Source organism: Mobula hypostoma, chromosome 13, assembly GCF_963921235.1.
Source record: "Mobula hypostoma chromosome 13, sMobHyp1.1, whole genome shotgun sequence".
Lineage (NCBI taxonomy): Eukaryota > Metazoa > Chordata > Chondrichthyes > Myliobatiformes > Myliobatidae > Mobula > Mobula hypostoma.
This window is the reverse complement of record NC_086109.1, coordinates 6,799,614-6,820,481: the sequence shown is the minus strand read 5'-3', so window position 1 is coordinate 6,820,481 and position 20,868 is coordinate 6,799,614. Positions and strand designations below refer to the sequence as shown.

The following is a 20,868-nucleotide window of genomic DNA, read 5'->3' as shown; positions in this document are numbered from 1 at the left end:
TCAGGACTGGACAGAGGGGAGATAGTCAGCATATAGGGGTGAGGCCAAAGACAAGAGTAAGAGCTGGCAGGTGATAGGCAGGTGAGGGAGAGGGGGAGAGTAGGACTGATGTAAGAAGCTGCAATGTGATAGGTGGAAGTAACAAAGCTGAAGAAGGTAGAATCTGATAGGAGAGGATAGTGGACCATGAAATAGAGTTGCGAAGGGGCAACACAGGAGCATAGGTGTGAGCATAACATCTTACAGCGCTGTAAGATCAGGGTTCAATTCCCACCACTGTCTGTAAGGAGTTTGTATGCAGTCCCTGTGACCACATGTGTTTTCTCTGGGTGCTCCAGTTTCCTCCATATTCTGTTAGTGAGCTGTGGGCATGCTATATTGGCCAAGCTCAGTCTAATTTGATTTGAATCAAATTACACATTTCACAGTAGGCCTCAATGTATATGTGACAAATAAAGCTAATCTTTCTCTTTATTTACAGTCCCGTGCTAAAGTCTTAGGCACATACAGTATATATAGCTAGGGTGCCTAAGACTTTTGCACAGTACTGTAAAAATTTTATGAATTGCACTCTACTGCTGTCACAAAAAGAAAAACAAATTTCATGGCATATGTGATGATGATAAACCTGATTCTGATATGGGTCTCTATGGTGGACTGAGAGTGGGAAGGGGGCAAGGAGAGGGGAATCATGGTTGGGAAAAGGGGAAGGGAGAGGACAGGGAGCGGGAAGCACCAGAGAGACATTCTGTAATGATCAGTAAGCTAGTTGTTTAGGACAGGCTGACTGGGTAAGTGGTGGGAACTGATACAATACCAAAGTTTAAGAGGCAACTTGGTGCATGAATATGCAGTGAGTATGGGATACAGATTATTCAGACTGAAGAGATTCAGTTTAATTCAACATCATGTTTAGCACAGACATTGTGAGCCAAATAGCCTGCTCCTGTACAGTACTGTTCTACATTCAGGATCTCAATATCAATTTCCCTCCTTCCCTACACGTTTTCCTGGTGAAATCCAGGAATCGCGGGAATATCAAATAACGTCCATGCAAAGGTTTGAAAGACAAACTTCACTGTGGGCTAGAGACACCAACAGTGTGCAAACGCTCTGCGGCCCCTTTGTTAATGCAAATATCTCATCAGCCAATCATGTGACAGCAACTCAATGCACAAAAGCATGCAGCCATGGTCAGGAGGTTCAGTTGCCGTTCAGGCCAATTATCAGAATGGGGATAAAGTGTAACCTGTTATGTACCCCGTAACTGGGTTGCCAAACCAGCAGAAATGGATCACTCAGTTGGAGTCTGGATTACTAGAACTAAGAAAGTTTTATTAAAGAAACAAGCAACACAGTAATCGAAAGGATAATAAATGCAACAGTTCAGCAATGATAAACACACATGTGCACAGAATTAAGATAACATAGAAACATAGAAACATAGAAAATAGGTGCAGGAGTAGGCCATTCGGCCCTTCGAGCCTGCACCGCCATTTATTATGATCATGGCTGATCATCCAACTCAGAACCCTACCCCCAGCCTTCCCTCCATACCCCCTGATCCCCGTAGCCACAAGGGCCATATCTAACTCCCTCTTAAATATAGCCAATGAACTGGCCCCAACTGTTTCCTGTGGCAGAGCATTCCACAGATTCACCACTCTCTGTGTGAAGAAGTTTTTCCTAATCTCGGTCCTAAAAGGCTTCCCCTCCATCCTCAAACTGTGACCCCTTGTTCTGGACTTCCCCAACATCGGGAACAATCTTCCTGCATCTAGCCTGTCCAATCCCTTTAGGATCTTATACGTTTCAATCAGATCCTGATTGTTAATGCGAGATGTCAGAGGAGATTGGTTCAAGCTGACAGGAAGGTGACACTAACTCAAATGATCACACATTACAACAGTGGTGGGCAGAAGAGTGTCTCTGAATGCACAACACGTTGAACCTTGAGGTGGTTGGACTACAGCAGCAGAAGACCATGAGCACAAACTGAGTGGCCACTTTATTAGGTACAGGAGGTATCTAGTAAAATGGCCACTGAGTGTATGCAGAGGAACTCCTTCCAGCTGAACCTGTTGAATTTAAACCTTAAACAAGCACCATTTATCTGCTGGAAATAATCACTTTATTTTATTGTTTCAACTGCAAGAATTATCTCTGAGCATGACAGTTGATGAAGCAGCATCATCTTGCTGTTGTTATCCAGCGGAGGTAAGTGGAGTCTGGAACAGAAAAGGCATGTTTCAGTTCTCTTATCCAAGAGGAATCTTTCAACATCAGATTAGGGTCATCAAAACCAATTTTTTAAAGTATCTATTTTTTAAAAGTTTACTTCTCCTTAACAGCAACACATCCATCACCCAATGGGTCTAAGTTAAACTTCCTAAAAAAGATCCAAAACTTTACTTTCAATCACTTTCTGAAAAAAATCATGTCAGCATCTTCATCTGAAATAATATCCAGTAACCATGTGCAGAGGTTATTGGCTACCCAGTCTATAAGATAATTTTATCTTATTATGAGATTCTAATCTTATTTTATCACACTACCTAATCGAAATATAACAGTATAATAGGATGGCATGAGAGTGTTGGACTCTTCTTCTCATGTTCTTGATATTATTGCTTGTTTATTCATTCGTACACACTTTATGTTTTAGTTACAAATGTTGCGAAGATTCGACATGACATCTAAAACTTTGACAACATCTCTAGATGTGTGGTGGGGAGTATATTGACTGGTTGCATCACAGCCTGGCATGAAAATGCCAATGCCCTTGAATGGTGGTGTTATGGCTACCTGGAGAAGATGAATCTCAGAATTGTATATTGCATACATACTTTGATAATAAATAAACTTTTAAACCTCTGAATGGAAAATCCTACAACAAGTGGTGGATATGGCCCAGTCCATTACGTTTAAAGCCCTCACCACCATTGAGCACATCTACATAAAAAGATGCCATAGGGAAACAGCATCCATCATCAAGGACCCCATCTTCCACCTCATGCTCTCTTCTCACTGCTGCCACTCGGGGGAAGGTACATTAGCCTCAAGACTCACACCACTAGGTTCAGGAACGGTTATTACTCCTCAACCATCAGGCTCTTGAACCGGAGGGAATAACTTCACTTGTCCCCTTATTGAACTGTTGAGGAGGGTTTAAACTAACTTGGCAGGGGGATGGGAATCTGAGTGATAGGGCTGAGGTATACAAGCAGATAGCATTGACCGGTTCAGGCTCTTGAACCAGTAGGGATAACTTCACTCAGCTTCACTTCTCCCATCTCTGAACTGTTCCCACACCCTATGGTCTCACCTTCAAGGACTCTTTATCTCAATGTTCTCAATATTTATTGCTTAATTTTTTTTATTATCATTTATTGTTTTCTTTTGTATTTGCAGAGTTTGTTGTCTTTTGCACACCTGTTGTTCGTCTGTCCTGTCGGGTACAGTCTTTCATTGACTCTATTATGTTTCTTGGATTTATTGAGTATGCCCCCAAGAAAATGAATCAGTGTAGTATATGCTGACGTATATTTACTCTGATAACAAATTTACCTTGAACATTAAGCTTTGAAAGACCAGCAAACCATATGCTTTCAACATCCTGGGGGTTACCATTGACAGGAAACTGACTGGTCGAGCCATATAAGCACTGTGGCTACCAGAGCAGGTCAAAGGCGAGGAATCCTGCAACGTGTAACTCGCCTCCTGACTCCCCAAAGCTTGTCTGCCATCTACAAGGCTCAGGCCAGGAGTGTAATGGAGTACTTGCCGCTCGCCTGGATGAGTACAGCTCCAACACTCAGGAAGCTCGACACCATCAAGTACAAGACAGCCACTTGATTGGTGCCCCTTCCACAAGCATCCAATCCCTCCACAATCGAACAGCTGCAGCAGTGTGTACTGTCTACAAGATGCACTGCAACAACACACCAAAGTTCCTAAGGCAGCACCTTCCAGACCCACAACCACTACCATCTAGAAGGACGAGAACAGCAGATACTTGGGAACGCCACCACTTAGAAATACCCCTGCAAGTCACTCACCACCCTGGCTTGGAAGCATATCACTGTTCCTTCATTGTTCCTGGGTCAAGATCATGGAATTCCCCCCTGACAACACTGTGGGTGCACATACACCTCAGGGTCTGCAGCCATTCAAGAAGGCAGCTCGTCACCACCTTCTCAAGGGCAACTAGAGATGGGCAATAAATGCTGGCTTAGCTGGTGATGCCCACATCCCGTAAGTGAACAAGTTTTTTTAAAAACACCCTATTAACTTGAGCAGCAACTTTGAGGAATCTATGGATGTAGAACCCACTATGACTTGGTACCTGGTACAGAGCATTATGATGGTATGCATGCTCACCCGACACCTAAACCATCCCACCAACTTGTGCGGCAACTTTGAGGGACCTATGGGCATTAACCCCAAGATCCCTCGGTTCCCCCACATGATGAGGATGAACAAATTCTACTGGGCAAATTCCGCGCTGCACAAACCAATGACTTGACGCCCGGTAGAAAGTTTTAGGTTGGCGGGCATGCTCACCTGCTCTTTAAGGCCAGTTGCAGCATTGACAGGAAGGATCAAAGACCAGCACCCTTATGCAGTGCCTCAGATAGGACCTTCCACTGACGCACTGGTAAAATGCGTTCCTGTCCTTGGGATCAGCGTAGATACCATCAGCCTTGCTGGCGCAGAAGCCACTGCCGCCGCCCCCACCACCGCCACTGCCCCCACCACCGCCACTGCCCCCACCACCGCCTGGGGCCTGAGTGGGAGGAACTGCCGGAGCCAACGTTGTCTTGGACGGAACGCAATCTGGAGAGAAACAAACTCTGTTAGTTCAACGCCCGATTCAAAATGGACACTAACTTCAGACCAAGCCCAGGCAAACCAAAGCAAGTTGCTGCATCGCAAAATCTTCACAGTCAGAAGTGGTAAGAGGGAAGTGACATGCTGAGCTCTGTCCACAAGACTCTGCAGTTTCTTGCAGTCATGTGCAGAGCAGTTGCCGTACCTAAACAGCGTTCATTTTATGGACTCTGTCCATACTTTTTGCTGCCTCAGGAAATCAGCCAGCAAAATAAAGTCTCCACCCAACCTGGATATTTTCTCTTCTCCCCTGTCCCATCAGGAAGTTTCTCACTAATTTTTATAGATGCACCGTAGAAAGCATTCTTCTAGGGTGCATCACAACCTGCTATGGAAGTTGTCCTGTCCAAGACCAGAAGAAGCTGCAGAAGATCGTGAACACAGCCCAGCACATCACACAAACCAATCTTCCATCCTTGGACTCACTTTACACCGCACGCTGTCGGAGCAGTGCTGCCAGGATAATCAAGGACACGACCCACCCAGCCAACACACTTTTCGTCCCTCTTCCCTCCCGGAGAAGGCTCAGGAGTTTGAAGGCTCATATGGCCAGATTTGGGAACAGCTGTGATAAGACTGCTGAACGGATCCTGACCCGGATCTGGGCCGTGCCCTCAAAATATCCGGACCTGCCTCTCGGTTTTTTTGCACTACCTTACTTTCCCTTTTCTATTTTCTATTTATGATTTATAATTTAAATTTTTACTATTTACTATTGATTTGTACTCCAGGGAGCGCGAAGCGCAGAATCAAATATCGCTGTGATGATTGTACGCTCTAGTATCAATTGTTTGGCGACAATAAAGTAAAGCAAGAAGATACAAAAGCCCGAATACACAAACCACCAGGCCTAAGGAGAGCTTCTACACCGGTAAAAGAATACTGAGTGATCTCACAATCTACCTTGTCATGATCTTGCATTTTATTGTTAACTTCCCCCGCACTTTCTCTTACTAACTTGTACATCTTTGAATTGCGACCATCCACAGGGAACCCACAGAGTCACGGGAGAATGTAGAAACTCCTTACGGGCACTGGCAGGGATCGAACCCCAACCTCCTGATCGCTGTAAAGCATTATGCTGACCACTACGCTCTCGTGCCACCCCTACACCCCATATTGACATGCTACTGACATATCTCCAGGTACCTTAGGGTGCTTGGAGTTTCACTTGCATGAAAATTCGGAAGTGTTTTCGTAATCAAATCCCTGCTAGTCAAGACTGAAATAACTTCAGGAGCTCTAAGAAAGGCAGGAACTGGTGGTAAGGTCGCCTTCTGTGTGAGCAGACCACTGCCTGAAGTTTGACAGATACTGACAATTACCTCCAGAAATCCCGAGGCCATTGTGCAGAGTGTTAATGAGAGGGTAGGGTCCCTGGTGACAGAAGGTGCCAGTGAAGTCGTCCAGGGCAATATCCCACACCATGGCTCCTCCAAAGTTGTTCCTCTTCAGCCACTCGACCTGCAAGACAATGTTCACAGGTTTATACCGACAATCCTTACTCACCAACAATCTTGGGTCAAAATGCAATTAAGGACATTCACGGTAGGCTAGCTGAATAGAAAAAGATTCTCCTGAAGTCATGGAAATTCCCAGCTCCTCTCTACAAGCAGTGCCTGGCGAAGGTTTATGTAATGCACCGGGAGTAGGGATACATTGTAAGCAGATAAGCAGAAATCCCCAGTTTCCTTGGTGTGCTATTTCAGGTTAGTCTCTGCGGGTCACAAGGAACTACTTAAATCCACCGGAATGTCAGAATATAAATTAAAAAGTACTGTAATTGAAACACTTAGACCATAAGACATAGGAGAGGAATTAGGCATCAGCCCATTAAATCTGCACCACCATTCTATCACGGCTAATTTATCCCTCTCAACCCCATTCTCCCACCTTCTCATAAACTTTGACACCCTTACTAATCAGGAACCTATCAACCTCCTCTTTAAATATACCCAATGACTTGGCCACCATGGCAGTCTATGGCACAGAATTCCACAGTTTCACCATCTTCTGACTAAAGAAATTTCTCCTCATCTCCGTTCTAAAGGGATGTCCTTGTTTTCTGAGGCTGTGCCCTCTGATCCTGGACTTGAGATATCATCCACCTCAGCAGACACTTAGACAGCTTTTCCTGGTAGTCAACTGTGTGGCTTGCACAATTATTCTTGCCTTTAGCATTTAATAAGGTTCGGGATCTAAAGTCCAGCTTCCCAACCTGGAGTCCGGAGACCTCTTTCTTAATAGTAAACACAAAAAACTCTGCAGATGCTGGGGTCAAAGCAAAGTTTCCACGGATGCTGCCCGACCTACTGAGTTCCTCCAGCGTGTTGTGAGTGTTCCTTTCTTAATGGTATTGGTCCATGGCATAAAAAATTTGGGAACCCCTGATCTAAGGCCAGCATGACTTTATAATTTTACAAAATTACAGTATTATTATATTTCAGTCTGATGAGCACAGAATGATCTGAAGACCTGGTGTGCAGCATTGAAATGGACAAGGTTTTATTTACGGAAATAGCAGAGTAACAGACCATTCCAACCCAATGAGCCTGCCCACCCAGTTATACCCATGTGACCAATTAAACTACTGACACATACCTCATTGGAATGTGGGAGGAAACCAGGTCACAGGGAGAACGTACAAACTCCTTACAGTCAACGGCAGTAATTGAACCCCAATCATTGGCGCTGAAGTAGCCACCGTGACAGGTGTAGCAGTGTGATTCTGAAACTTTTTGCTCAATCACTGCCGGTTCAGTACAATACACATTACAGCAATCATTCAAATGGGAAGGATTGAACACCAAAGGTCAAAGATACCTTGTCTCCAAAACTCTTCTGGTTGTCATACCCGACCCAGATTCTATTTTTGAAGGCGTACGGAGTCACCTGTGGGGCATTCCACACTTCGGTGGCGCCATTCAACAACGTACAGATCTGTTGGAAGAGTGAGATGGTAGATTAGAACCCACTGTGGTCAAAACTCAGCGGCTGTTTGTCGTGCCCTCTATGTCCGTTCTTATTTTGTCTTTTTTATTCAATATTCATAAGACCATTAGATCATAAGACATAGGAGCAGAATTAAGCCATTTGGCCCATCAAGTCTGCTCCACCATTCAATCATGGCTGATTTATTATCCCTCTTAATCTTATTCTCCTGCCTTCTCCCTGTAAACTTTGATATCCTTGCTAATTAAGAACCCATCAACGGCCTGGGGTGGCGGGATGGAGATACGTCTCTACCAAAGGAGGTGTAAGGCGCTCCTTCCTTCCATTACCCTGAAGGTCACCCTTGGGCAAGGTTTAGCACCTGCTTAGCCCCCTGATCAGGGTCTCATAAAACCATGGGAGCAGGTGGTGGATGGTCATATGAGCAGCTGGTGCAGATCACAAGTCCTGGTTATGCGACCACTGACACCAGGCAGACAATCTCTCAACAGTATTGATAATGACTGGGGTCACCCATCTTGTAAAAACACTACCCAGAAGAAGGCAATAGCAGACCACTTCTGTAGAAACATTTGCCAAAAACAATCATGGTCTTGGAAAGCCCATGTTCACCCACATCATACAACACGCCACATAATGATGATGATGATCAACCTCTGCTTTAAATACACATGGTCTCTCTAATTCTGGTCTGAAATGAGAGCTGTTGTTCAACTGCTCGACACTATCTTACGTTGCAACAAATCGAGGTGAGAAGACTGCAACTAGCGGGGCACTGTCTACATCACCCCGAGCTACCTGCCAGCCTAGTCATCTTACGGGAGCCCAAGCACGGGAGGATGAACCCTGGGCGCCCTCCCAAGACTATGGTCAACATGCTCCTAGAAGACAGCGGCGCGGCTAATGTAGATGAACTGAACACACTGATGAGGGAGAGGGAGAAGTGAAGAGTCTGTTATTGTGCCCGACGCCGGCCCCCTAGGGCTGAGTCGACGTAGTGGTAGTACGTTGCAACACACACAAAATGCTGGAGGAACTCAGCAAGCCAGGCAGAGCAGATCTTCTCTTATTGATTCGATGAGACATTTCAGGCACCCTCCACTCTTGGAGTAAAAAAAAAGTTGCCCCTCGTGTCACCTTTAATCTTCCCCACCTCTCACCCGCACCCTTAAAAGCATGTCCTCGGGTTCTTGCCATTTCCACCTTGGGGTAAAGCTCTGGTCACCTACCCTATCTATGCCTTTCATAATTAAAAAAAATCCCTTCGGCCTCCAGCACGCCAGAGCCTGGGTTCCCAGTCGGTTCATTGTAGGAATCCATGGCATAAACAATGTTGAGAATCCCTGCTCTAGAAAGAACTATTTGACTTTGCTTCTGCCTGAACCAGGAAAACATCCTGGTAAAGCATTTCTATGCCTTGTTCACAATCTCCACATTCTTCCTGTCATGAGGAAACTAGAACTGAACAAGATGCCAGATGTAATCTGACTAAAGTTTCATTTAGCTGCAATGTGGATTGTGGGTAGGTACACGGGATGTTACCTACAATCATACAGCTACTCCCACTGCTCAGTTCGGAGGGAGTTTTCTTTTGGTCCACCACAGTATAAAGTTATTCAGTACATACATACGGAGGATAATACTGAACTACAGCAGCAGCTTCGGCGTTCGTACCTCATAGTAAGCCAAAAACCCGGCCTGCCTGGTGTATTTGCCAGCTGGCCCAGCCCCCCTTGCTGGGGCAAAGACCCCAGTGTCGGATGAGGTCAGCCAGAAGGTGTGTCCGTATGTGGGGAAACCAACATTCAGCTTCTCTGCTGGGGCTCCTTGGTTCTTCCAATAGTTCATTGCATATTCCTGCAGAGAAAGAGACGGGCAGTCAGGGTCAGGTCGGAAAGATTTGGCAAAAGCTAGACGCCAGTCTAGAGAAGGGAATGGAAAGGTTTGGCAGGGTTCCCTTTTCTCCAGTACCTACCACATTGAAGTACAGGTTGGTGTGATCCTGGTTATTAGGGAAGGGGTAGAGGGGGCTATTCTCCCCTGTCACATGTCTCCAGGGTCCGTAGAAGTCGTAGGTCATCACACTGATGAAGTCCAGAACCCTGCAAGAGAGGAGACCGGAGTCACTCTGTCTCTCTGTTTACGAAATTAACAGTAATATCTCAACCACCACGCAATGTGCTCTGACCCCTGAATCTGTGGACGGAAGGAAAGCCAGTATAATTACCCTTAACACGGTAGTGTAATGCTTCACCGTTCTGAGTGTAAGATCCAGGTTAGATTCCCGCTGCTGTCCATAAGGGTGTTTGAACATTCTCCCCACCTTCCTCCTGGTGCTCCGATTTCTCCCACACTCCAAAGACGTACGGGTTAGGGTTTGTGAATTGTGGACAGACTATATTAGCGCCAGAAGCATGGCGACACTTGCGGGCTGTCCAACACAATTCTAGCTGATTCAATTTAATGCAAAACAATGCATTTCACTGTATGTTTTGATGTATATATGACAAATAAATTTATTTATATATTGATTTAGCACAGAGTAGGCCATCCCAGCCCTTCAAGCCCTGTTGCCCAAGCAACCCTACAACCCCAGTTAACCCTAACCTAAAAGCTAATCTTTAATGTTTAACCAGTCCCGAGAAACACACAGGTAAGGGTTGAGTTTTCAGTTCAGATGAACACTCACTGTCCAAGCTGAGGAATCTCATAGCCAGCATCGATGGTACTCTTTCCACCGGCCACAGCCGCTGCCAGCAACAGTCTTGGCTTCCCACTGCTCCTACCCTCAGCCTCAAAGGCCGCCATCAGTTCCTGCGGGTTGCAGAGGTTAAAGTTCCCTTATTGGTGTTGTTTCATTATTGCCATGGGTACCAAGACAGGTAGAAATCATTTGTCTGTGTGCAATCCAGACTCATCATTCCATACATAAGGAAGTTAAAAGAAAACAGAATACAGTACACTCAAGATACTGCAGGAAGCAGTCAGGCAACATCAAAGAAGAGGAATAAATGTTTGACTTTCAGGCTGAGACCCTTCATCGGAGTTCTTTATTCCGACCTGCTCAGGATTTCCAGCACCTGCAGAATCTTTCATTGCCACCATCAGGAAGCTGGTACAGACACACACTCAATATTCACTCAATACTTTAGGAATAGTTTTATCCTCCTGCCACCAGATTTCTGAATGGAGATTTAACACATAAACACTACCTCGCTACTTTTTTTATTTCTATTTTTGCACATAGTATTTAATTTAACTACAAACAACAGGAATTCTGCAGATGCTGGAAATTCAAGCAACATACATCAAAGTTGCTGGTGAACGCAGCAGGCCAAGCAGCATCTGTAGGAAGAGGCGCAGTCGACGTTTCAGGCCGAGACCCTTCGTCAGGACTAACTGAAGGAAGAGTGAGTAAGGGATTTGAAAGCTGGAGGGGGAGGGGGAGATGCAAAATGATAGGAGAAGACAGGAGGCGGAGGGATAGAGCCGAGAGCTGGACAGGTGATAGGCAAAAGGGATAGGAGAGGATCATGGGACAGGAGGTCCGGGAAGAAAGACCGGGGGGGGGGGGGAGTGACCCAGAGGATGGGCAAGAGGTATATTCAGAGGGACAGAGGGAGAAAAAGGAGAGTGAGAGAAAGAATGTGTGCATAAAAAAGAGTAACAGATGGGGTACGAGGGGGAGGTGGGGCCTAGCGGAAGTTAGAGAAGTCAATGTTCATGCCATCAGGTTGGAGGCTACCTATACGGAATATAAGGTGTTGTTCCTCCAACCTGAGTGTGGCTTCATCTTTACAGTAGAGGAGGCCGTGGATAGACATGTCAGAATGGGAATGGGATGTGGAATTAAAATGTGTGGCCACTGGGAGATCCTGCTTTCTCTGGCGGACAGAGCGTAGATGTTCAGCAAAGCGGTCTCCCAGTCTGCGTCGGGTCTAAGGAGCACCAGGCCATTGTCTCCCACACTATCAACGACTTTATCCGCTCAGGGGATCTCCCTTCCACTGCTACCAACCTTATAGTTCCCACACCCCGCACTTCCCGTTTCTACCTCCTACCCAAGATCCACAAACCTGCCTGTCCTGGCCGACCTATTGTCTCAGCTTGCTCCTGCCCCACCGAACTCGTTTCTGCATACCTCGACACTGTTTTATCACCCCTTGTTCAATCCCTTCCGACCTATGTTCGTGACACTTCTCACGCTCTTAAACTTTTCGATGATTTTAAGTTCCCTGGCCCCCACCGCTTTATTTTCACCATGGATCTCCAGTCCCTATATACTTCCATCCCCCATCAGGAAGGTCTCAAAGCTCTACGCTTCTTTTTGGATTCCAGACCTAATCAGTTCCCCTCTACCACCACTCTGCTCCGTCTAGCAGAATTAGTCCTTACTCTTAATAATTTCTCCTTTTGCTCCTCCCATTTCCTCCAAACTAAAGGTGTAGCTATGGGCACCCGTATGGGTCCTAGCTATGCCTGCCTTTTTGTTGGGTTTGTGGAACAATCTATGTTCCATGCCTATTCTGGTATCTGTCCCCCACTTTTCCTTCGCTACATCGACGACTGCATTGGTGCTGCTTCCTGCACGCATGCAGAACTCGTTGACTTTATTAACTTTGCCTCCAACTTTCACCCTGCCCTCAAGTTTACCTGGTCCATTTCCGACACCTCCCTCCCCTTTCTAGATCTTTCTGTCTCTGTCTCTGGAGACAGCTTATCCACTGATGTCTACTATAAGCCTACTGACTCTCACAGCTATCTGGACTATTCCTCTTCTCACCCTGTCTCTTGCAAAAACGCCATCCCCTTCTCGCAATTCCTCCGTCTCCGCCGCATCTGCTCTCAGGATGAGGCTTTTCATTCTAGGACGAGGGAGATGTCTTCATTTTTTAAAGAAAGGGGCTTCCCTTCCTCCACTATCAACTCTGCTCTTAAACGCATCTCCCCCATTTCACGTACATCTGCTCTCACTCCATCCTCCCACCACCCCACTAGGAATAGGGTTCCCCTGGTCCTCACCTACCACCCCACCAGCCTCCGGGTCCAACATATTATTCTCCGTAACTTCCGCCACCTCCAACGGGATCCCACCACTAAGCATATCTTTCCCTCCCCCCCTCTCTCTGCATTCCGCAGGGATCGCTCCCTACACAACTCCCTTGTCCATTCGTCCCCCCCATCCCTCCCCACTGATCTCCCTCCTGGCACTTATCCGTGTAAGCGGAACAAGTGCTACACATGCCCTTACACTTCCTCCCTTACCACCATTCAGGGCCCCAAACAGTCCTTCCAGGTGAGGCATCACTTCACCTGTGAGTCGACTGGGGTGATATACTGCGTCCGGTGCTCCCGATGTGGCCTTTTATATATTGGTGAGACCTGACGCAGACTGGGAGACCGCTTTGCTGAACATCTACGCTCTGTCCGCCAGAGAAAGCAGGATCTCCCAGTGGCCACACATTTTAATTCCACATCCCATTCCCATTCTGACATGTCTATCCACGGCCTCCTCTACTGTAAAGATGAAGCCACACTCAGGTTGGAGGAACAACACCTTATATTCCGTATAGGTAGCCTCCAACCTGATGGCATGAACATTGACTTCTCTAACTTCCGCTAGGCCCCACCTCCCCCTCGTACCCCATCTGTTACTCTTTTTTATGCACACATTCTTTCTCTCACTCTCCTTTTTCTCCCTCTGTCCCTCTGAATATACCTCTTGCCCATCCTCTGGGTCACTCCCCCCCCCCCGTCTTTCTTCCCAGACCTCCTGTCCCATGATCCTCTCGTATCCCCTGCTGCCTATCACCTGTCTAGCTCTCGGCTCCATCCCTCCCCCTCCTGTCTTCTCCTATCATTTTGCATCTCCCCCTCCCCCTCCAGCTTTCAAATCCCTTACTCACTCTTCCTTCAGTTAGTCCTGACGAAGGGTCTCGGCCTGAAACGTCGACTGCGCCTCTTCCTATAGATGCTGCTTGGCCTGCTGCGTTCACCAGCAACTTTGATGTATGTTGATTTAATTTAACTAGTTTGTATAACCAAGTGTGTATATGTGTATATGGGGTGTCGGGGGGGGGGGTAGCACCTCTGGTGGGGGAACATGTCGCGTCCTTTTCAGGGCGGTTAGTCCACCTTTGGTCTCCACCTGGCACTCAGCTCTCACCTGTGGCTCCCCGTAGCTGTTTGCACGCGACAGTGGCCACACCCCGGGCAACGGCTTCGACAAGCCAGCTAAACCAGGTGAGGGTAGCCGACGGGTCTCAAACCCTCGGTGAGATAGGGAGTTGTCTATCCCAGCATGTGAAGACAGACTCCGGCGGATTGAGCGGACGAGACCAGCGGAAGGTCCAACGGTCAAGAAGGCGGTCTCTGCAAGCGTCGTGGAACGTGTAGAGCAGGACAAGACACAGAAGATGTCCTGGTCATCCACTGCGCCTAGTCCCATCTCCAGCCATCTCGACTCTGTCTTGCCACTGGACCCAGATGGGAATTGGGAAGAGAGAGTGAGGCTGACGCTGCGCAACTCTCCCTCACTTAAATCCCAATCACGCGCTAGTCTTGACACCATCATAATGGTGTCGAGGTCCTCTTCGACGTCAACGATGGACGAACAACAAACAACAACAAAACAATGTATATATATATATATATATATGTATATACACACTTTCCCTAATTCACAGGTTTTTCTTCTCTATTATTATGTATTGCATTGTACTGCTACTGCAAAGACAACTTTCATGATGTATGCCTGTGATATTAAACCTGATTCTGATTCTGAATCCCTTGTATTTATGTGAAATATAGTTACACTTACAGAGAAAGTGCAGTACAGATAGACAAATAAAATCCAAGGCCCATGATGAGGTCAATTGGAAGATCAAGAGTTCAAAGGTACATCTTTAGTATACGATAGGGCTCCTCTTGTTCCCTTTATTAGGGGGAGACACAGAGCCTTTGGCATGTCAAATAGTCAGGTGAATGATTAGCTTTTGTGGTACTGTAGATCAGGGTCTTTATTGGGGGCCTGATGGTAGGAGGATAAAACTGTTCCTAAAGTATTGAGTGTGTGTCTGTACCAGCTTCCTGATGGTGGCAATGAGATATTCTGCAGGTGCTGGAAATCCTGAGCAGGTAAGGAATAAAGAATTCTGATGAAGGGTCTTGGCCTGAAAAGTCAAGGCCCCCAATGACAATAAACTTGACTTGCTTGGTGGGTGGAGGGTGTTGATGTTTTTTAGCGGAAGTAGGTGGACGTGGGGAGGGTCGATTCTTTGCTGCTGCTTGTGCATGGGAAGGGGGAGTAGGGAATGTTTTAATTGTCATTCATTCTCCTGTTTTTGTGGATTCCTGCGAAGAAAAAAAATTTCAGGATGTATATTGAATACATTCCCCTGATATTAAAAGGAACCATTGAACTATTGAACTGTTGAATCTGAAAGCAGTTATTGAGGACAGGAGATGGGATGTTATGTCGAAGTTGTACAAGACATAGGTGAGGCCTGATTTGGAGTATTGAGTGCAGCTTTGGTCACCTACCCACAGGAAAGATATAAATAAGGTTGAAAGAGTAGAGAGAAAATTTACAAGGATGTTGCCGGGATGACCCGAGTTATAAGGGAAGATTGAATAGGTTAGAACGTTATTCCTTGGAACATAGAAGACTGGGGGGAGATTTGATAGAGGTATACAAAATTATAAGAGGTATAGGTAGGGTAAGAGCAAACAGACTTTTTCCACTGAGGTTGTGTGGGACTACAACTAGAGGTCATGGGTTAAGGATGAAAGGTGAAAAGTTTAAGGGGAACATGAGGGATTCTTCTTCACTCAGAGGGCCATGAGAGTGTGGAATGAGCTGCCAGCACAAGTAGTGCATGAGAGCTGAATTTCAACATTAATAGAAGTTTGGATAGGTGCATAGGTAGTAGACATATGGTGGGCTAAGGTCCAGGTGCAGGTCGATGGGACTAGGCAACTTAAATGGTTCAGCATGGACTGGATGGGCCAAAGGGCATGTTTCTGTGCTGTACTTTTCTATGACTCCATGGATAGAAATTGTCCTTGAGCCTGGTGGTACGTGTTCTCAGGCTTTGCCTGATGAGAGGGAGGGGCAAGACAGAATAACCAAGTCTGGAGGGGCCCTTGATGATGTTGACTGTGGGAAGTGTAGACAGAACCAATGGGAGTTTCCCTGAGTGCTCCAGTGTCTTCCCACATCCCAAAGATATACATCCAGCAGGTTAGTAGGCCACTGTAAACCACCCCTAGTGTGCAGGTGAGAGATGGAATCCATGCTGTAAGGAGGGAGAATGTAAAAAATGCGGATTAACATAGGTTGGGAGTAAATTGAAAAGAAAGGTTGGCATGGATTTGGTGGGCCAGGAACTGACTTCCATTCTGTAACTCTCCAAGATTATATTTGTTGTTCCTCTCCGTGCCTCGTGGCGCATCGGGTGGCAACCTTATCGTTTCTTTAGCATTTTTCTCTGTTTTTTTACGAGGCCGAGTTGCTAGCTCAGCATGCAACCCAGCACGGATGGAAAGCATGCAAGGAGCCGGCCGGATTCGAACCTGGGACCACTCGCCTCGAAGTCCAGTGCAGACACCACTACACCAGCGGCCGGCTAAATAGAATATATGGCAATGCATAAATTCCTTCATCTAATCTGTGGAAAATTGTTCCTGGTGAGAATCTTGAGATTAATTTTTAATATATAGAATATATTCAACAGTTTAACCGGTGGTGAAGCACATAGTTAATTATATTTGACCTTACCTGGACCAGAACGGTATAGAGGTGTTTATCAACAGCAGGACTCCCTCTAGACCCAGGATATTCCCAATCGAGGTCCAAACCATCAAAGCCATAACCCCTCAGGAAGCTGATCACAGACTTTATGAAGATCTGGCGAGTTCCTGCTGAGGCCACCATCGTGGTGAATCTGCGAGGAGATGAGACAAGCATCAGGAGTGATGCATTTGGTCTTTGTAACACAAATATTTTTAACAACTTGGTATCCTTTAATATTTCAAAATAAACCAGGCAACCTTTAATATCTTCCCATCATAGAATTGATAATTGCTGCATTTTTTTTCAACCCTAATAATTCTACCGATCTTCATAAGTTTCAGGGTGATATTTCTTCACTCAAGCTTTGAATTCTCATCCTCCAGCAATGGTAGCTGTCAGTATAGATCAGGGGTTCCCAACCTTTTGTATGCCATGGACCCATACCATTAACCCAGGGGTCTTTGGACCCTAGGTTGGGAACTCCTGCTTTAGGGTGACCACAGTTTCTCTGTTCTCTGCAAAGAATAAATTCTATGTTTCTTTCTGCAAAGAATAAATTTTATGTTTCATTCTTGACTTCCAAACCTCCGAATCACAAAAACACCAGGATCCGACAGCTACACCCCCTCCTAAAGAAGTAGGCAGGCTTTTGTTAGACCCTAAGAAGCAGAATTAGGCCGTTCGGCTTATTAAGTCTGTTCCACTATTCCATCATAGCCGATTTATGATGCATCTCATCTCCATTCTCCTGCCTTCTCCCCTTTTTAATCCTTGACACCCTTACTAATCAAAAACCTATCAACCTTCGCTTTAAATACACCCAATGACTTGGCCTCCACAGCTGTCGGTGACAATAAATTCCACAGATTCGTCACCCTCTGGTTACAGAAATTCAGTCTCATCTCTGTTCTAAAGAGATGTCCTTCTGTTCTGAAGCTGTGCCCTCTGGTCCTAGACTCCCCCACTAAAGGAAACATCCTCTCCAGGATGTCTTTATGGGCATCCGCTAGTCTCGTGAGACCATGGATTTGCGCCTTGGAAAGTTTCCAGGGCACAGGCCTGGGCAAGGTTGTATGGAAGACCGGCAGTTGCCCATGCTGCAAGTCTCCCCTCTCCACGCCACCGATGTTGTCCAAGGGAAGGGCACTAGGACCGATACAGCTTGGCACTGGTGTCGTCGCACAGCAATGTGTAGTTAAGTGCCTTGCTCAAGGACGCAACACGCTGCCTCAGCTGAGGCTCGAACTAGCGACCTTCAGATCACTAGACCAACGCCTTAACCACTTGACCACGTGCCTCCAGTCTATCTAGGCCTTTCAATATTTGATAAGTTTCAAGGAGTTCCCCACCCCCTCATTCATCTAAACTCCAGCGCATACAGGCCCAGAGCCAACAAACACAACTCATACATCAACCCTTTCATTACCGTGATCATGCTTGTAAACCTTCTCTGGACCTTCTCCAATGCCAGCATCTCCTTTCTTGGATTAAGGGCTTGCAATACTCCAAGTGCAGTCTGACCAATGCCTTATAAAGCCTCAGCATTACATCCTTGCTTTTGTATTCCAGTCCTCTCAAAATGAATGATAACATTGCACTTGCATACCTCACCATGGACTCAACCTGCAAGTTAACCCTTTGTGAAAATTTCCCTGTACAGTGGGAACAATCCAGGCTCCTAAGCTCCAGCTCAGTACTATAATAACTCTGTTGTTAGATCCTTTCAGGTACAGATTTACCCATTCCCTCATTAAGTACCCAAGATCCTGTAAAATTTGTTCCTTGTACCTGGATTCACCTGAGGCATCAGGTATAATGATACTTTCTGAAAATGACATTATCATTATTTCCTGGCAGACAGTCACCTACATTACTCAATTTGAACTCTGTACACTGCTCAGTTTAATAATGCTCACTGAACAGGTTACTGTACTGTAATCCCCTATATATTTATTTAAGACTACAAGGATATCTTTTCCAAAACAGGTTCATTTGATAGCCCAAGCAACTAGAAGTGAAGTAATTGTCATCTGACACCCAAATACAAAATTTCCATCTTTAACACAGACGCAATGTTACACGGTCAGGCGTTTTGCTCTGCAAATGAGCTTTTGGACCAAGGTAGACATTAAATGTTTCTTCAGAACCATTAGAAGAACAACACCTGAAATAGATGGTTTGGTCATTGAACTCACTGTTGTGAATAAATTGGCAGCTGCTTTTCCAACACTTCAAAAACATGTAATAAACTATAAAACGTTTGGAGGTCAGATGCTGAAAATCCAGAGCAACACACACACACAAAACGCTGGAGAAACTCAGCAGGACAGGCAGCATCATTGGAAATGAATCAACAGTCAGCATTTTGGGCTGAGACCCTTGTTCAGGACTGGAAACGATGGGGGAAGGCACCAAAATAGGAAAGGAGTGGAGAGTAAGGATAATAGAAGGTGATTGGGTGAAGCCAGGAGGGTGGGAAAGGTAAAGGGGTGGAGGGGAAGGAGTCTGATAGGAGAGGAGAGTAGACCACAGGAGAAAAAGGAGGAGGGGACCCAGGGGAAGCTAATAGGCAGGTGGGGAAAAGAGGAAATAAGCCAGAGTGGGAAGTAGAAGAAGAGGAGAGGGGGGAGAAAAAATTCATTTTTACCAGAAGGAGAAATCAATATTCATGCCATCAGGTCGGAAGCTACCCAGACAGAATAAAAGGAGTTTCTCCTCCACTCTGAGGGACCCTTCATATTGGCACAAGACCTTGGACCGACATGTCAGAACAAGAATGGGAATTGGAATTAAAGTGTTTATGGTGGATAAAAAGGAGGTGCTCGCTGAAGCGGTCCCCTAACTTACAACAGGTCTCATCAGTGTAGAGGAGGCCACATCGGGAGCACCGGGCACAACAGACGACCCCCAGCAGGTTCACAGGTGAGGAGTCTCCTCACCTGGAAGGACTGTCTGGGGCTCTGAATGGAGGTGAGGAAAGTGGTCAATGGGCAGTTTTAGAAGTCTGGCCGCTTGCAGGGCTAAGTCCCAGGAGGGAAATTAGTGGGGAAGGGCGAATGTACAAACATTTGTACAAGGGAATCGTGGATCCCAGCAGAAACTGGAGGGGGTGGAGATAAAGATAGGCGGTAGGATCCCTTTGGTAGGGAGGGGGTGGAGATAAAGATAGGCGGTAGGATCTCTTTGGTAGGGAGGGGGTGGAGATAAAGATAGGCGGTAGGATCCCTTTGGTAGTAGCGGAATGTGTGGAGAATGATGTGTAAGTTTCCATCTTACCTCCGAGTTCCAAAGTTCCAGCCACCGATCGACAGGAGAGTCTTGAGGTTTGCGTTCCTGTGGGAAAAAAAATGAAGAAAATATTGTTTTAGAATAACAATCAGAGGGACAGGACATTGCTTGGACTTTGCAGGAATTTCTGTTCTTTTGCCGTTAAATTTAATTGAGACAATTTGCCCCAATGTGCAACCAGCAGGATTCGGAGATAGTGAGGGGCAAAGGCAGTGAAACATGGCCCTTAAGTAATGGGCCAGTCTCACATTGTGGGCTGAAGGGCATGTATCCATGATCTATGATCAGTGATTCAGGAACAGCTTCTTCCTCTCTGCCATCCAAATCCTGAAAGGACGTTGAACTCATGAACACTACCTCAGCATTTTTTTTGCACTACCTACTTATATATTAAATATATACACACACTTACTGTAGTTCACAGCTTTTTCTCTCTATTATCATGTATTGCATTTCACTGCTGCGGCAAAGTTAACAAATTTCATGACATATGCTGGTGATATTAAACCTGATTCTGATTCAGATTCTGATTAAATGATATTTATTGCAAGTTAAACATTTTTTCCAGAATATCCCCTAAACAATATGCATGGAAGAAATCCTAAACAGAACAGATTCTGCATATGATCGAAATGCTGAATAACACACACACACACACAAAATGCTGGAGGAACTCTGCATCTATGGAGGGGAGTAAACTGTCGATGCTCTGGTCTCGACCCAAACCGTCAACTGTGTTTATTCCCATTCATAATTGCTGCCTGACCTGCTGAGCTCCTCCAGCACTGTATGCATGGCTCAAATCGTTCAAACGGGGCACAGGTTGGCAACGTCTCCATCAAATGGAGTGTGACATCTTATCACTGAAAACATGTGGAAAACCACGAGCTGCCTTGTGTGTTTGCAGGTGTCTGGGGGGAACTGAATCATATCTGGTAATATCC

General features: G+C 46.0%; 1 protein-coding gene across 9 annotated transcripts in view; it reads right to left on the bottom strand.

Moving 5' to 3' along the window:
• Positions 1-1,312: 1,312 nt before the first annotated feature.
• LOC134355394 (acidic mammalian chitinase-like) overlaps positions 1,313-20,868 on the bottom strand; it is a 35,940-nt gene continuing 16,384 nt past the window's right edge. For 5 of the 9 annotated variants that reach the window (XM_063065200.1, XM_063065202.1, XM_063065201.1 and 2 more), the window contains 9 exons: positions 19,913-19,969; positions 16,622-16,787; positions 10,532-10,656; positions 9,818-9,944; positions 9,517-9,699; positions 7,714-7,830; positions 6,216-6,354; positions 4,564-4,836; positions 1,313-2,228 (listed from right to left, as the gene is read on the bottom strand). In XM_063065200.1, the coding sequence (XP_062921270.1) occupies positions 4,571-4,836; positions 6,216-6,354; positions 7,714-7,830; positions 9,517-9,699; positions 9,818-9,944; positions 10,532-10,656; positions 16,622-16,787; positions 19,913-19,969 (1,180 nt within the window). In that variant the 3' untranslated portion in view covers positions 1,313-2,228; positions 4,564-4,570. The remainder of the gene's footprint in view (positions 2,229-4,563; positions 4,837-6,215; positions 6,355-7,713; positions 7,831-9,516; positions 9,700-9,817; positions 9,945-10,531; positions 10,657-16,621; positions 16,788-19,912; positions 19,970-20,868) is intronic. The other 4 variants (XM_063065205.1, XM_063065208.1, XM_063065207.1 and 1 more) reach the window with 1 other exon arrangement.